Raw genomic sequence first — 18435 nt, 5'->3', positions numbered from 1 at the left:
GGTTATAAAATAAATAAATAAATTTTCTGTTTATACTCCGGGACGACCAAACGGTCAGAGGAGTTCGCAAGATAGATTGAAAACAAGAAACAGCACTGTATTCAGCAGTCACGGGCTTGAACCCCGATCACTCAAGGCACGTGTACTCGCGCACCCGCGCGTTTTGACCACTAGGCTACGGCGGCCTTAATTATGTCCGGTCTGTTGTGCGGGATGGTCTTATCCGTTTTTATGGCGCGGTCCCAGTACAGCTTGTGGGTTGGGGTCTCTAGTACTGTCTGGGGCTTATACTTGTAGTATGGTTCACTTTCTTTGGTCAACTGGTATTTCCTCGCTAGCTTCTGATGTATTATCCTGGCTATCTGGTCGTGTCTATGAGTGTACTCAGTCTGGGTGATCACCTTGCACCCCGCGGTAATGTGTTGGATCGTTTCTGAGGCCAGGTGTCATCATCGACATGTGTCATCTGACATTCCGGGCTCCTTTGCATGTATTTTCTATAGTTTCTGGTGTTGATTACATGGTCTTGGATGGCCAGCACGAATCCTTCAGTCTCGAGGAAGAGATTCCCGCTTGTGAACCATGCATTGGAAACAATGTTATCGATGTGATCTTGATGGAAGTCATTGTAGTGTCTGCCATGGAGTGTCTTCTTTGCCCATCTTTCTAACTTCGTTTTTTGTGCCGTCTGGCTCGGAGGGGGTTCCTCGCTTAGGTTGAATGGGATATATCACTTATCTATCTTCCTTATGGCCTGGTGGAGTGGTACTGTGTTGTTCTCGAAGTAATCCTTCAGGTTAACTATCGCTGTTTTCTGTTGCTCTATCAGGTCTATCAGGCTCCTTCCTCCCTCTTTCCGAGGTATTGTTAGTCTCTCCACTGCTGACTTCGGGTGGTGTTGGCGGCTCTTGGTCATCATTGTCCTTGTCTTTTGCATGATATCTTCTAGCTCGGTGTTAGTCCAATCTATGACCCCGAAGGTGTATGTTAGTATTGGAGCTGCATAGGTGTTTATGGTTTTAACTGTGTTCCCTCCGTTCAATTTTGCTTTCATCAGGCTTCTGAGTCTCTGATGATATTTTTCGGTCAGGCACTTCTTGATTTCCTTGTGCTAACTGCTGAGCCTGCATCATCTCTAGGTATTTGCAGGTCTCTCCTTCTGTGATAGCTTCGATCTCTTTACCAGTCATCAGCTGATAGTTTCGGCCAACTAATTTTCCCTGGTGCAGTGTGTGTGTGGGTCTTGCATTTGTCTAGACCAAATTCCATCCTGATGTCCTTGCTGAATTGGCGCCTCCATAGCCACGTGGGAAGGAGCAGCAGTGCGTAGCACACGCTTCTTGATTAGACCGGGGTTCGAGCCCGTCACCACCAAATACGGAGGATGCGGAAAAGTCAGGGCATGACCACCGCATATCCCGTAGCAATATGGCCTTAGTTGCTAATGCTCCTAACAACCAAATAACAACAACAACCTTGCTGAATTCTTCGGTGATCCGGAGTAGTGCTAGAGTTGCTTCTCCGTTGCCGCGTAGAGCTTGATGTCATCCATGTACATCAGGTGGGTGAGGGTGTACAGGTTCTTTCTTCCTTCTTTGAGGTTATATTCATACTTGCTGCCGTTAAGCATGATGGATAGCGGGTTGAGTGCTAGACAGAACTACAGTGGGCTCAGAGCATCTCCCTGAAAGATTCCTCTTCTAATGGGGATCAGACTGGTTGTGATGTTCTCGACCTTAATGGTGGTACTCCATTTCACCATTGTTGCTCCTAGGAAGTTTGTCACTATCGGATTGATTATTGTTATTATTATTATTGATTAATAATGATTATTATTAATCAACGATATTATTATTGATTATTATTATTATTATTAGCCATATGGTGCAAGGAAGCCTGAGGCTTATGCTGCACCAGCCAAAAAAAAAAAAAAAAAAAAAAAAAATCCCGAGTTACCTTGAGAGAGAGAAAGAAGTAGAAAGGAATCACCAAGAAAGAGAAGAATGATGATATCCAGTTAGGGCAACCTATCATTTCAGCGTGAATTGATTGTAAATTCTTTTTTTTTGGGGGGGGGGGGTAAACGTAATTATATTTGTTGGCGTTATATACCTGAAATACTATAATACTTGTGTCTAGTGCTCTGGATCAGGCTTACAAGGTATTGTATTTTTTTTTTTTTTTTTTTTTATTGAGATTTTCCCTCAAATAATAATAACAAAAAAAAAAAAAAAAACCACTATTGGAGCCGATTTAGTATTTTGTATCAGTTCGGAAGAGATTAGACGTATGAAAGGACGGATGGGATCACAGAAATCTAATTTGATTAAATGGTGTTAATTAAGCTCGAATAACAATTTAAACGAAAAATTTTTTTGACAGTTGCGGTAGAATTAATTACTACAGCTGAAATTATGGATAGGAAAAATAATTACATTAATTATATTCTTCTTAAGAAGTCTGATTAAAGCTTCATTTTCAGAATCCGTTTCAACAAAGCGACCTTTGGGCTTTCATTCATAGTTTCCACGCTCTTCTAGGCCTTTTATTCATTAATTTCCATATTAAATAACCTTTTTTCTTTTTTTTTTTGTTAAAAATCAATAGAGCGACACGTCGTCCATTATTGATTAGACGGTACTTAAATATCTGTTAAATGTTGTTAATGTGATTTTATATCCATTAAATTTTATTTGAAATGTATAATGGCTTGTGTAATGACATGCCATTGAGTATTCTTCAAAACGTACAATTATACAAATGGGACGACATATTTCATATAAATCTTTTTCAAAACTTCGAAAGAGTAGTATCTAAATTGTATGTTTAAAAGTGTTTAAAATTTACCGAATTGTAAGTTCTGGAATTTATCCATTTCGTATTTCCACGTTACTTACAACGTCGACATTTTATTATAAATGGAACTCAGAAGTCGTAAAACGATTTCCGAAGTGTTGTATAACAAACTTGCCAGCGGCTATATTCTGAACAACGATGCTGCAATGTATATCGATTGACCATTTCACGGAACTACCGGTTTCACCTACCATATAACAGCGCAATTCACTCTCAAGTGCTGTTTTTCAAGTGGATCTAAAAAGTTTCCCCTCCCCCCCGCCTTGTCACTTAATCTACTGATTAAATATTTCAGCTACAAGGTATTCCTTTACTATTAATGCGCTTCCTTTACTTGTTTCTTTAATATATTTTATTTTTTTTTATACTCCACTACAACTTCCCTATAGCGAATACAATTTATAATTAAGAGGTCTTATTATATGTGGTATTACAATAATAGATCGACAAATCCGATTTCTTAGTCCCCATTGGTGACCAAGAAATACAGAATGGAATTTTATAGATTAATCTAGAAGAGGCTTTAAGTTGAACTCTTGAGTTTTTTGTTTCAGTGAAATCGAGGTCTGTGTTATGCCAAAATTGGCACGATTTTCTACCAAAGGTACAGGAACATGGACTCCTAGTATAGAACTTGTTAAACCATTGACACTGTTTATCCATTTTAGTTCATTCGTGAAAACATTATATTGTTGTAATTCGGATATTCATAACTAAAGCAGGGGCTCGATAATTATCATTTCTTGCGGTTTTTCGATTTGTATTGCTTTAATACACTGGTAATAATCATTTATAATTGATTTAATATGTAGATAACAATGATTAATTTTTAGAAGAAGACTTAGATGAATTAAAAACAACAATAAACACGGGTATATTAATCTTATCATGTGACACAAGGAAGAAAGTTTCTTTCCATTGACATATGAGTAGCGGAGTGGTCAGGGGCAGGAGTGCAGTAGCTCACGCTCTTTGAGTATACCGGGTTTCAAGCCCCCGACTGCTAAATACGGTCTACTACCAACCCGCGCTGGATCAGCTTGGCAGATTATGGCCCATTTCCCTCAACATGAATTGTTGAGGAAGCTTCCATTCTGTAGTGGATTGATAATGGCTACAGTTTACTTTTTTTTTCTTTTTTCTTTTTTTTTTTTATATACATGAAAAGGTTCCATGAGCAGAAAATATGTTTAGACATTTAGAATAATAATAATAATTGGAATTAGAACTCATGCATATTACTTCAGTGTGTATCATCCAACCTTACTTATATGTACTTTATTTCGTAGTAGGCCAATAAGTTTTACCAGTTTTATTTTGTTGACAAATTTTTTTTCCTTTTGATATTTGCAGAATAAACCAAAATTTCATGAGGATTAACTTTTATATTTCTCATCTTATGAGCATCTCGATTTTTTTTTACGCTGCTTCGCCAGAGAGTGGGAAAAATGGAAACCACAAAAGAAATTAACTGAGCAAAATGAAAGTTTTATAATGTAACGGGGTGGTCTGGTTTATGTGACTTTAATGTTACAAAAACTTAAAACGCATGATTAGATTTCTGTTTCCAGCAGTCTGTAGTAAAAAATTATCTATTCTGTTTTTGATGTTCCCAGTTTCCTGAGGAATTCGTGTACTTTATTTCAATGGAATCGATAGAAAAACTTATTTAATGAATATGTAGTAGTGACATTTTTTATCATTAATTTTGGACACAATTGTATTTGTTCAAAATGAACATTTTATGTCTCCTTTATCAGCTTATTGCATTAAAATTTAATTTTTGTTTCTGTAATATTTTTTGATGTTTTGAAATATTTTAAGCAGCATGCAACAAGAACAATCCATCAGGTACAATTCGCTGTCTATTAGAGATTTTATAGTAAATTGTACTTATAACGTTTCTCTTCCGTTTATTAAGTTGCTAATAAACATTTAATTTTTTCGAAAAAAAAAATCTCTCATAAAAATAATTGCCCTATCAGGACGCTCATCACTGTTTTAAAAGATCTTTTACAGTTTTATTTTCTAGATAAGGATAAAAAGCTCTTTTTTTTTAGAGAAAGATCTTGATTTTTAAATTTTTTCGGAATTTTTTTTAAAGTTTAATATTTTAAATTTTTGTAGTAGAATTCACTCTTCAAAATTGCTCACCACTGTCTTAGAAAGAAATCTTTCTTCAGCCTAAACCAAAAAAATAAAATAATCATAACAGAAGAAGAAAGCGTTGAAAATCTGAGATGTGGCTCGCCCATTATATCTATAAAATTACCACCACGTACTTCTACGCAATGAATTCTTTCCAAATTTTAACGCTACTATGAGAAAATTAAGGCATATGAACAAAAAGAGATGGAGTTGAGTTACCGAATAATGCACCATTTTTCCAAAGAAGTAGAAATATCTTTTTCTCACCTCTGTTTACAGTACAGTGCATAAAACGAAGGTGTAAACACTGAAGTGTTAATCAAATATTTATTTTTGCTCTCACGTCGGTGTCTCTGAGATTCATAGTGCACACACTAACCACAAGTCTTGTAAAAATAATTGTACTACCTTCGCTGCTGCTGAATTTATTTATTTAATAATATTCACTAGAAAGGGAGAGTGAACGTGAGAGGGGGGGGACAACTGTCTGCAGCAAACACGTTTTTCTGTTTATCCTATGTTGTGCCTTGTCACGTGAGGTTCCACTAGACAGAGGACGGGTTAGCGACGCCGTACTTATTTATTCTTCACTTTTTTTTTTTTTTTTTCTTCTCCTTTTTAGATTACCAGTGGAGCTTGCGTGTTTGCCAAGAATAGTGTGCCCTCGCGTGTGGTGCTGCTGCGGTTTTAAACTTTAGCTTTACAGCCTTGTGAAGGTCGTTGTCTGGACTTGACTGAGCAGTAGATTATGGCTGGAGCTATAATGAAAACTTCAATAAATACATGAAGAAAATAAAGATGAAAATGGCAGAAATAGAAGAATTATGGAAATAGGCAGTATTTAAGCACTTTGGTATCATAATTAATATTAACTATTGGATCAAAACCAGTCTGAGTTCGTAAAATGATACAGCTAAATTCCATAACTGATACAACATTTTGTAAGGAATAATAAATTTCGGAATGGCATTTCAAAAGACCTGACTGGAACGTAGTATAACAAATACTTCATTGGTATTTTGGGTAAACCTTTTCCGTTTATTGCACCGAATATAAGCAGTTATTTTTATTAGCAATCACCTCGTCCTTAGAACTTTTCTTATTATCTTTCTTATATATGTCTTTTAATATTTATTTTTAAATGTGAACGTATTAATGAAGCCGAGATAGAAAAAAATAGCTCCAGAGGATCTTCTTTTAATATTTATTTTTAAATGTGAATGTATTAATGAAGCCGAGATAGAAAAAAATAGCTCCAGAGGATCTTCCCCACGATTGGATGCGTTCACTTGAACTTCAGACATTTCTTTCGATCGAGGAACGAAGTAGCCAATATTTTATGGTTCTTATGTTTTTTAAAATTCTTTTTGAAATGTAGAATAGGTTTTCTTCTTTATCCTTTTCTTTTAAATACAGTATATCAATATGTCACTGATTAAATTAATTTTTTTCTTTATACTCTGAATCGGCTAAAGGCGTTTACCACTACAGTTGGTTACAGCTGCTAAACATAGCACTCAGTGTTAACAACAGACTGCATATTTTGTGGCGTCATGCTGAATTCTGTAGCTGTACTTAACCACTCTGCCTCGTTCTTCCTTCAGTTTCAACAAATTATTTAGAAAATTCTTGCTCACTTGCTAACTCCCCGATTGAAAGTGGTAAGGTATGGTAAGGTACTTACTTATTCACCACATCGAATCTGACAAACAGACCTGGATTCTACAGTTTAATTTTTTTATATACTTTCTGCAGCCAAGTCAGGAAGTTACATTTAATCTTAATATTACTGAGGATTTCTCATGGCATTGGTAGCTCGTTAGGCCATCGACTAAAGGCAGAAGCCAACTGTCATTTCGAGTTGTGGCGCCAAGGAACTCGAGGATTTTGTTTTTACCTCATTCTTTTTGAAGTTTCTGAGCCACACGCCGCCCGATTGCTGTCGTCATCATCTCGGGTCTCTTCGTAACTAAAAAACAGTTGACCTGATCACACAAAATTCTTCCCTACATTTTTGTGATTATCTTCTAACGATTTTTATTAATTAACTTCTTTTAATAAACTCATGATCCGTTTTTTATCTTGGCTTTTCTTGTCTTTTGAGCTTTATGCCATCTTCACATTTTCACTTTGTTTTCTTGTCAATACGGTCATATTATTTAAGAGATTGTTTTTAATTATTGAAATCAATCTGTATATATTTTTTCTAGAATGCTTTATTTTATTTATTTATTTTTATTTTTTTCATTGGAAGCAGTAAAGCTTCTTCCAGCGCCGCGTATTAAATATATTAATTTTCTTTTTCATCAGCGTTTTTAAAAATTTGATGGTCCAGGTTTTGGCACCACACACACGAAAATTAGGAAGACCAATGTTTTTATTATTTTTATTTCGTTATTTTTTGATGATCGACCTTGACCGATTATTATGGAATATTTTTCCTGGTGTACTGCAAAGGCACAAATTGCTTCCTTTGACTGAAATTTTATGTCTTTGTAAGTTTCCTGTATAGAGCCAGAATGGAATATGTGAACGAGGTATCCACGATCCACCTTGTCTACAACACGCGCATTGTCGCACATAATATGGGAAAGCCTGGGTCCGCGTCTTTTCTATACATTTTTTTATAACATGGCCGAGTTAAAGAAATTGGCATATTAACCCATCATAAAATAGAAAGGAATATATATATTGCAACTGAATAAAAAAAATATAAATAAATTAAAAACCAACCGAAAATTTATTATAGTTCACATTTTATCATATTTATTATTCAAAGTATTTACCAACGGTCTAGATAACACCATCAATCATCTTGTTGAATTTAGAGATAATTCACACTGTACGTTAACCCTGATATTTTTACAAAACTATCCCATTCTCCAGATCTTGAGCGAGATGGCAGAGGCTACTCTAGTGAGTTACTCTAGATTTTTTTGCACGCAAAAGTTCAAATTAGGCACAGTATGGCCGGCCATTGCGTCAAGAAATCTTAAAACAACAAAAGTTCAAATTGGTGCATGAACAACATATCCATTCACACGATTAAAAAAAAAAAAAAAAAAAAGAAAGAGAGAGAGAATGAACCGATGCTCTGCGACCAAAGTAATCGATATGCCAAGGATTTCTCCAAACAGCTAACTTTTATCATTAGTCTCTATTATTAATAATAAACGTTGTTTTATAGTACAGTATATATTGTATAATCAATATGCAATACCCACGAGCATACAAATGCCTAATTTCTATGAAAAAAAGAAAAAATGACATCAATATAAACAAAACGAATCAGCAACCTGGAAAAAAAGATTGCAAGGATTGTTAAACATATTTCAGCAAATTATAAGGTGACGTTTAGGCAGTTAGACATTCATTTTATACAACATAAGTTTTAGAATTGTCTGCTAAACATTATCACACCGATATTGATTTCTTTCTATTTAACTGTCCAAGTAGAATTGTGCGCATGAGTGCTTGGAAAAATTAACTCTCTGGTCATTGGAAACAGTTAAGCTAATATGGTTTATTACTGCTAAGTTATAAGTTCTAAAGCATATGTTTTTATAACATACCATAAATAAATAATACTCACATGGTTTGTGAAAATCTATCAGAGTTCTAAAAGAAATAAAAATATTTTTTATATGTTGTGACGACCACATAGAATCGGAGGAGTTACATAATAGAGATTAAAATATTAGTTTTGTTTTATGGTATCATGGACAATGAGCTCATAGCTCGTACCACTGAAGTTCAAAAAAAAAATTGTTTTTTTTTTTTGGATAAAGTAAAGTGCAGCCATTATCAACCCACTGCAGGATGGAAGCCTCCTCAACAATTCATGCAGAGGGAAACGGACCATAATCTGCCACGCTTGTCCAGTGCGGGTTGGCAGATCGACCGTATTCAGCAGTCAGGGGCTTGAACCCCAGTCTACTCAAAGAACGTGTGCTACTGCACTCCTGCTCCTGACCACTCGGCTACGGAGACATTTTTTTTTTTGGATAATCGTACAGATAAAAACATCGCATATTAAGTATTAAGTATGAAGTTATCTCAAGTTAATCATGCCTAGCAATTGTTGAAATACATCAGCTACACTCTCTGCCAGCGATTTTCTGTAGTTTGTTGAAAACTTCTTGAGATCAACCACTAGCAGTTGCAGGGTCCTAATTGTCGGAATTGCTTGTATCACCAAAATTCTTTTTAACCGATTTCAAGTTGTAGTAAGTGTGTGTGTGTGTGTGTGTGTGTGTGTGTGTGTGTGTGTGAGTGAGTGAGTGAACGAGAGAGAGTGTCTGAACGCTGGCATTGGTTGATTGACCACGTCTTGGTTCACCACATCTCAAAAGCTGGGGCTAGAGATGATACTGTGGTCACGAAGCGTCTCCATGTGTTTGTTGCAGTTAATCTTCGACTCAATGCTTGGTTAGCCAGTTCAGCAGTATAAGTTAATGCAAGAGCAGACGATGTTTATGTCCACATGAACATCTAATATTTCAACGATTCGTTTTTTTTTTAAGGTGGGGCAACAGAGCCCCATATTTCAGCGTGGAGTAACACAAAGGAGATCCTGTTTTGCTTTTTAGTGAAGTATGCTGAACCTGCAATCTCAGTATCCTGGTCAGATCTCAGCTTTAGGTCCAAAACGACTCCAGATCTTTGTTTTTGTTGGCGACTGAAATACTAGCTCTGCAAGTGAAGGTTGCATGATTGTGAGTGTTTGTTAAGTGAGAATGTCATCACGGATTTGGCCCGATTAAGACGAAAGTCCAAGAATTGTATAATATATACATGCGCATGCGTTTGTGTTCTGCACTTTTTATTGGATGTTATGATCTGAAATTGAAGATCCCAGCAGGTTGTAGGCCACAGGTGTGCTACAGCTTTATCTGACCCTCTTCGATATGTTTCTTTTTTTATTTTTCTTTCCCTTTCTTTTTTTTTTAAATTTTTCTCACCTTATTCAAAGCACGAATATACTTTTGTTTTCAATGATTCACCGTGTAGAATGCAAGCAAAGGAGTACTTTTCTAACGTTTAGCAATAATAGCGAAACTTCAGTTAATTATCAAAAAAGCAATACAAGATCTAGATATTGTGAAACATAAAGCTAGTTGCAAAAGTTTTCTGAATTGCCAATAGTTGTGACGTTTCTTCCCTAGTTTCCCCATCATACACATCGTCTCCCTTTTACACCTCGTTTTTCTTTCAGTATGCTACTGTGCATTTATTCTGTCATTCTCAATTCTGTCATCCCCCAGTCTTCTTTCATTCTATCCGGTTCATCTGCGGAAGATGAGAAGAAACCTTGATGAAGATTGATTGCTGATCGTTAGAAGAAGGTGTGTAGCAGATATTTCGACGGGCACGTGCGGCAGATCTTTATTCGGTTCATTTCCCCGTTTGTTAGTACTTTGCCACTCCCTTGTTTGGCTTACTTGGGAGGGAGAAGTGGCGGGGATGTATAAAAAAAAAAAAAAAAAAAAGGGATAGAAGCCGAAGTAAACAGTTGACAAATGTTTACTTGGGTGGAGTGCCGTAAAGGCAAGAACAATACCTCTTATTGGAAGTAGTCTTAACTACAGTATCTCCTATGGACTGATGATAAATTTACCTTCTCCTCCTCTCCACCTTCCTGACTTATTTTATTTTTCACGGCTGGATAATCCACAGCCCATTATTTCTTCTACTATTTTTTTATGTTTTCTTTTAACTGCCCTTTTTTTTTTATCGACTAAAGTTAAGAATGAAATCAATTTATCGCTTCACTTAATTGGGAAATTACTTTTACATCTAAACTTAGATATCTAAAATAATCGTTTCATATAACTCAATATGCATAAATAAACATGCCAGGGATACCGCATTCTTGGTCAAATTAATACTTATTTTAAAATATATCATGAAGAGACATTGAATACATACAAATAATAAAAGTGTAACTGCTCTGCATCCTTATTTCTAAACGATATCGAACAAAAATCGGTCTTGAATTTTGAACTTTAATTTTTCAATATAAATTCCCACTCTCCTAAACCAATCATTGAGCACACAGAAAAAAAATCTTTAAACTTTTGTCAGTAAAAAAGTAGATTGGATGGAGACCACATGTGTAAATTGTTTTTATTTTTTAAAAGTTTTATATCCTATGTTTATATATTATCCATATACAGGATGTTTCAGTTGAAAGGTACGTGGTCGGTCTATCTACCTTATTTTTAGGTTAAGACCATTTGTCTGACCATTATAGTTCAGCCCATAATACCAATATGACCATTTGTTCAGACCATAATAATATTTTTAACTTTAACAATATAATTATAACCATATACTAAGAGTGTTATTAGTATTATGCAATAATTGGTAGAATTTCGTATTTAATTACTAAATGTTAAAAAAAAAAGTAAACAAAAAAATTTCAAACTAGTATTGCTGCCCGCAGCCGCTTGCTGCGACAATCCATGCGGTAGTGACTTTTATCTGTTTTGGCCCCTCTCCGGAAAAGGTTGGACGCCCCTGGTTTAATTTGAAAGCGTTATATCGGTGTTAATAAACCCATATATCTATACTATATTGTTTGTATGTTATTTATACCTCATTCTCTGCATTTTTTTGTATGATATTTCGAAATTTAACTTGTATGATAGTAGATGGTGGGGTGGGGTTGCCAAAGGTTAGTTACAATAAAAAAAAAGAACCGCTTAGTTACAATAAAAAAAACAAAAAAAAAACCACCTTGTACACAACGGTTGCATGTGGTGTTCGCTCTACGATACATAAACGTTTAGTTGTACAAGTGACGTTATGTCGTGTTTACAACCCATTCAACCCCTTTCTTCAAATGAAATCGTTTTACGTTTTTAGACAACCGACGATGGGAAACAAATTTTTGAGAAAAAAGCTGTTGATTAGGCAAAATTTAAATTTAGAAATCAAAATTTAAATTTGATTAATTCGTTGAACGCTTCCCATTTATAATTTGTTAACACCCCCAGGGGCTCACATCTGGTTAGTATGGGCTTGGTACACACAGGATCCTGAGCTGGATATCATCATTCTTATCTTTCTTGGTGATTCCTTTTGACCCTCTCAGGGTAACTCTGGAATTCTTTTTTTTGGCTGGTGCAGCATAAGCCTCAGGCTTCCTCGCACCATGTAGCTAATAATAATAATAATAATGGTAACATCATCATTTGGTTCCACTTATAGCATTAAAAACTGTCTGAGACCACTATCGTCACTTTATGAAACCAAAATGGCCATACTGAGTCCAAATCTAAATGGTAATACCGAGTCCAATTTTAATATCAAATCCAAAAAAATTCAACCCAAATATGAGGGCGCCTAAACTTAAAATTAAGCGAGATCGACAACAGTGCCTTTTTAATTGAAACACACTGTAAATAAATACCTATAATGGGTTTTTACCTAAAAATATGGGTAAGATGTAAACAATACATTATCCAACCATTTATTCGTCCAAGTTTCAGCGTATGGCTAAGGTTACACGAGTTTTTTAATTCTCCCAAGCATGTGTGGCGAAGGAAAGAAATTGAACAAAAAAATTCTTCCTCAGTCTTCATCATCTTCTTCTCCTCCTCCTTACCGAATAAATATGTAAAATTAAACTTGTCCCACCAAAACTAGGAAATTATTAAGACAAGGATGTCGTTGGTACCTGTGAATGGTAGTCTGCTGTGTCAGTTTCCCTTTCAAACAAAAATCCATAAAATTGCTGTCTGTTAATGTGGACAAGAAAGAAGAAAGATTAGGTTCCGAGTAGGAAAACAGTTCTTTGAAGAGATCGCTGAATCTGCCCGTTTCCGACTGACGTCCAATTACTGGTCGTTACATCCTACACTATTTTGTAGTGTCAGCGAAATGAAGAAAGCTTTCATTATCGCCGATCACATCGCATGTCTTGGACTTTGTGGTCTGATTGCCCATTACGAAGCTAAGTGCCCTTTTCTCGTAGCGAAACAGTATCTTGAACTGTACATCATTCCATTTATCATTGCAATACTGTGGGGGGGGGATGTTTTTGTTTGTTTCGTCTTTTTTTTTTTTTTGTAGTTAACAAAGTGTACAGTAGGTAAGTAAGCTCATTGAATCAAATGGTTATTTGATAAGTCTAGTAAATCGACAAATGGACTCATTTCATAATATGAAGTAATGATGAACTTACCGAATCTATAATGGAATCGACATTCTTCGATTCTCCGATCGATTAATAAGTTGTTTATAACCGCTTCCATTCTAAAAGAAAATAATAATAATAAATAAAACTATAATGGTTTCGTATCGTGGGACCAAGGCAGTTTCCCAAACGATTTTTTCTCTTTTCGATCAATAAAAAATTCTGATTTTTCGGATAAAAAAATAACCGAAAATTGAAAATTTAATGGTGTAAGGACTCCCACATGTGTGGGAGCCCTTATAGCACTGTGCAAAATAACAGCAGGTAATTTCCTTTTACATAAACGATTGATTTCAAATATTCGTCACTGGCAACCAGATTCTCACCACTGATTACATGGTATGCCACACCTCGAAAGAACTGTATGCCAGGGGATGGGCAACCCGTGTACTGTATTGTGTGTCGATTAGGCCCACGAATTCTTTTTATATTACTCGCAGAGACCTGCCAAAACTTTGGTGTTAATCTTTATTTTTGATAAAGTTTTGTTGACCTTTTTTCGACTTAAAGGGCATTTGACGTTTTTTTTTTTTTTTACATTTGAATTTGGGAGCGAGAATATATTTCGTCAGGCCATGGGGTAGTATAGTGATAATGAGCATTGTCCTTTGACATAATGTAAAAAACATATTGATTTGAATTCTGTTGACACAGGTTGGTTTCTACAAACTTCTTTTCACAGCGCGGGCGGCCTAGTTAGTCGGTATCGGATGAGAGTTGTATAGGGCCAAATTTATGCCTAGACAAAAAAGATAATTGTGAGAGCTTGTGATAATTTTCAGCCCACGTTCTGCGGCATTAATTAGATGATTTTTTGAAATAGTGTGTGTGTAAGCCGTTGTTTTACAGCCATATTACAATTTTTAAATAAAAATTGGCATCAAATTAGTGTTTTGGGCATTATTATCAGATACCCCTCACATTGGCAGTCAAAGCTCATAAATTCGGCAATCCATTAACTAACATCATCCATTTTCCAGGCTTGTTTAGGCAAATGCAATTGGCAAATTCGGAAACCATCCGAGAATCAACAAATATAGATCTTACACTGGCTTAACCACATTAGCGTGTTATGATTGATTGAGCATGGTCAAGATCTCATCTCAGAGCCATAAGTTTCTTCTGCTGATGTAATTATGGGTGAACACTGAATTATGACTACCTACCTAATACCCTGTTGGGCCACCATATGCATGGATAACCACTATTCACCTGGGCTCCATCTAGTAGATGCCTGAAGATGTCTGTAGGGATCTTCAATCATGCTGCATGTAAAACATTAGCATTAGTAGTGGCAAATGATGTGTGAAAGCAAGCTTATACAGCATCAGCAAAAAAAAAAAAAAAAAATCCTAATACCTCCCATTGCAACCCATTCAACTCTCCAGTAGTTTGCCTACGTCTTCCTTGAATTAATTTATGCTATCAGTTTCCACAACAAAAACAGATGGAAGTTTGTTCCGGCAATCATCCCTCCGCTGGCTAAAGATGCTAAAGGCAAATTTCTGGACATCAATTCTGCAACTGTCCTTCCTCAATTTGAATTATGCACCCTCATGTGTGTGGTCTGAGCAAGAGGAAGAATCCCATCAGCATTGAGCTTGCTCAATCCATTAAAAGCCTTAATGCAGATTGTGGTACACCCAGGCTTGGCACATTTCCAAGTATTTTTATGTGAACCATTTCCTGGTTCACATAAAATATACTTTGTGAGGTTTTTCTGCTGCAAACGTTTTTATTAATTTTTGTGTGTTTGGTTGACTGCACAATTCATCTCAATTGAAATGATTTCCAAACTACTTAGACTTATTGTTGATTTTAAATAATTTTTTATTAGTTTTAATTTAGAAAATGTTCTTTCCCTGGTGGCAATGCTAACTGGTAATGCCGAATATATGTGAAGAGCAATACACATGTTGGGGAAGAAACATATATGTCAAATTGTTTTCCACAGTATATTTTAAAGCATCTTGGGCAGTATACTCATTTTTAAAACTATTTCCTAGAAATTAAATTTCATCCCTTAATTCTGAACTGTCAATATCAGATTCTTCAAGCTTTGATTATCACTTAATTTAATATGTAAATTTTTGCAGTTTTGTATTAATTTGCCCTCTGGCATATTTATTAAGTGGCTAATCAAATAAAACATTTTAAAAATATCGGAGTTTGCTTTTAGCAACTGAAACCTTTAAGTGAAGATAATTCATAAACAAAATTACATAATAGAAATTGCATTTAAAATTAGTTTTTGGATAAATTATTGGTTTATCTTCATGTTTATACTGAAAATGTTTTTTTTTTTTTTCTTTTCTGATTCAATGTTCAAGTTTTTTCAGGACATGTACTAAAAGGTGTTGGGAGAAATTCTGCAAGAGATGTAATTGAGTGGAAAGTGATGGGCAAGAGACTGAGAGGAAGAAAGTGAATTGCAATGTGGGTTAATTTGATAGAGGCTAATGGGTATTGTTGGCTGAAGAAGAGAGGGCTGGAGATATGGAGAGGAGACGTCATTGAGTTCTGGCAGGGCGTCAAACATGACATGTAGCAGAGAACATATAAATGATGATGTGGTTGTTTAGAACAAAGTACATTACAGTCATTATACCATTTTTTTTTAAATAAAAAAAAAAAAAAAAAACAGCCTCAGATTTAGTGTTTTGAGCATTATCATTATTCTTATTCAAAATTTTTTTCCAGGGTTTCCTCTATAGAAACCCATATATAGATGTTTCACTGACTACTTGGCTCTACGTGGTCAAGTGATCAATCGTGAGAGTGCAAAAGCACATGTATTTGATTGGACCATGGTTGAAGCCTGTGTGACTGCTAAATATGCTTAACAGCTCTATTTGTTGTCAAAATGATTAATTGTAAACTCCTCTCACCTGGTGGCTGTATCAGAGTACAAACAGAGCATTTTTTTTTTTAAATATGAAAATTTAATGCTACAAACTGAAGAATGAACATGTTCAGTTTTATAGTTGATTTCTTAACATCATAATTACATTAAATTATGGAAAGTATTATTTCCCTTATTTAATTTATCTAATATAATGATCTTTTCTTTTAATGTTATAATATCATTTTGGAATGATGTTATAACATTAAAAGTAGGAGTCTCTCTTAGCAGGAGACAACTGCTTTACTAATATTTTTATTTTTTGACATGATAAGTGGTGATAGCAATGAAAACTGAAATTAATAATGCTAGAGTATTATTGCAGCCAATGAAATAGTTCATTCAAAAATATAGGGAACAGGCAAATATATCGATTATGTATCAGCATGTCAGAAATTAAAAATAACTGTTTTCTTTAAACAATTGTTTTTTAAAAATTTAATATTATTACAGTACACTGTATCAGTGTTATGCAGTATTTCTGTAGTTTGGGTATCACAAATAATTTCATATTCATGACTGTATATATTGGCATGTACAATATATTTTTTCAATCTTAAGCAAATAATAAAGATAAAAATGTTTAATTATAAAAATGTTTAATAAAAATACATAAAGAGTTGTAATGATAATCGAAGTCTTTAAGTGATTTTTAACTCAAACTTGTCAAATAATTTTCTGAACACCAGCACTTCATTGCCCGTAAATTAGTAAAACTTTGTTTATGTATGGTGAAAGCTGGGGTCTACAAATAAAAATACGCAATCATGAGGGGTTATGATTGGTACAGGATAACTGTATATGATGTAACTGGTCTGAGGCAATTTATTATAATATTTTTGTCTGCCCTGCAGATGAACAAAGGTTGTCCACCTGTGCTCTATATCCTTAACTGATTAGCAAGAATTGGATATCTATTTATTATAGTGGCAAATATTTTTGCTATTTAAGTTTTGAATTTTATAATCATTAATAATATACTATGTATCTCTTTTACATTGCATTGTCTAGGTGAAGGAACAGGATTTGCAGACTTTCATTTTACTGTGGAACCAAGTGATACAGTAGTGATTAAAGATGGTCCAGCAGTTTTAAACTGTTCAGCAGTTGGTAATCCGTCACCTGTAATAGAATGGAAAAGAGAGGGAACAGTTTTACAATTTATAGGTGATAATAGGAGGTATCGTGCAATTTTTATTTTTCTAATATCTATCTACAAGATCCAGATATAGACAAGCCCTATGCATATAATGAAAATACATAATTCCGTTTTAAAATTATTTTTTCGCCGACCGGGCTAGCCGAGTGGGTAAAGTACCTGCCCGGCAACCCAAAGGTTGCGGGTTCGATTCCCGCCTCGGGCTTGGATCAAAGTACTGCAAAAACCTTGGGAGGTGCAATATGGCCATAGAAGCCGATGCGTCAACAACTACCAAATCAAAAAAAAAATCATTTTAAATTATTTTACTAGTTTTTAAATGCTCACGAACAAACATTATTAAATAAGTATTTTATTGTTGGTTATAATTGTGCCTAAACTTGTGTATATAAAAAAAAAAATGCATCTACGTATACATTAAACATACACTTTATATAATCTTTGTGAGAATATGTATACTGTATTCTTTTGTTATATATATCATACATATACACTGTGTTGGCTTTGCATTAGTAACACCCTGTTGTGTAGGAATGGACTTGTTTGTGATGCTGGTGAAGGCTAAAAGTCTGGACATGGCGATATAAGATACACACACACATGGATCAGTTTTTGAGTGTCTGCAAGGAAGAATGGGTTGGTGTCAAGATATTTTGAACTTTGAATATGGAATGATTGTGGGGGCAAGATATGCAGGTGCCACTATCTTGACAACAAACAACATGTTCAAGTGCTCCCCTTATGTGGTGCCACGAGTCTACCATGATTGGCTCAACAGTGGTCAAACAACCAACCAAAGGTCACATGTGGGTCAGTCATGTGTGGCTGATGTCTGTGGTGAGCAGCATATGTTTCATCTCGTAACACATCTGTGATGCTCTCCTCAACGTGGGCACCTGTATGTGGTGAGGGGACCTCCCAGTGATGCTGCTGGACTTCCAGACTAGCATCGCTGGGATCCAACACCCACAGCCCAGGTTCCAGGCTTACATCAATGGAATCCGGCATGTTTGCCGTGTGCTGCGACCCGTGGAAATTCGGAAAGGGGGATCCTGGTGGTTGAGGGGCTCAGCTTCAATACACCACTTTGGCCCCTGCTTCGACAAGATGGGAGGTCCTGGAAGGCCCGGCTAATAGGCTCGCCTGCGAGGGTCAACCGTTTCAATGCCA

At 35.4% G+C, this 18435-nt stretch overlaps 1 protein-coding gene across 3 annotated transcripts in view; it reads left to right on the top strand.

The window, feature by feature from the left end:
- Positions 1–18435, top strand: part of fra (neogenin protein frazzled) — a 442642-nt gene that overhangs the window by 112094 nt on the left and 312113 nt on the right. For all 3 annotated transcript variants that reach the window (XM_090381703.1, XM_090381704.1, XM_090381702.1), the window contains exon 2: positions 17118–17286. In XM_090381703.1, the coding sequence (XP_090237829.1) occupies positions 17118–17286 (169 nt within the window). The remainder of the gene's footprint in view (positions 1–17117; positions 17287–18435) is intronic.

Source organism: Mastigoproctus giganteus, chromosome 9 (assembly GCF_048544385.1).
Source record: "Mastigoproctus giganteus isolate SK-2022 chromosome 9, ASM4854438v1, whole genome shotgun sequence".
NCBI lineage: Eukaryota > Metazoa > Arthropoda > Arachnida > Uropygi > Thelyphonidae > Mastigoproctus > Mastigoproctus giganteus.
Note: the sequence above shows the minus strand (reverse complement) of the source record. Positions and strands in the feature narration are given on the sequence as shown.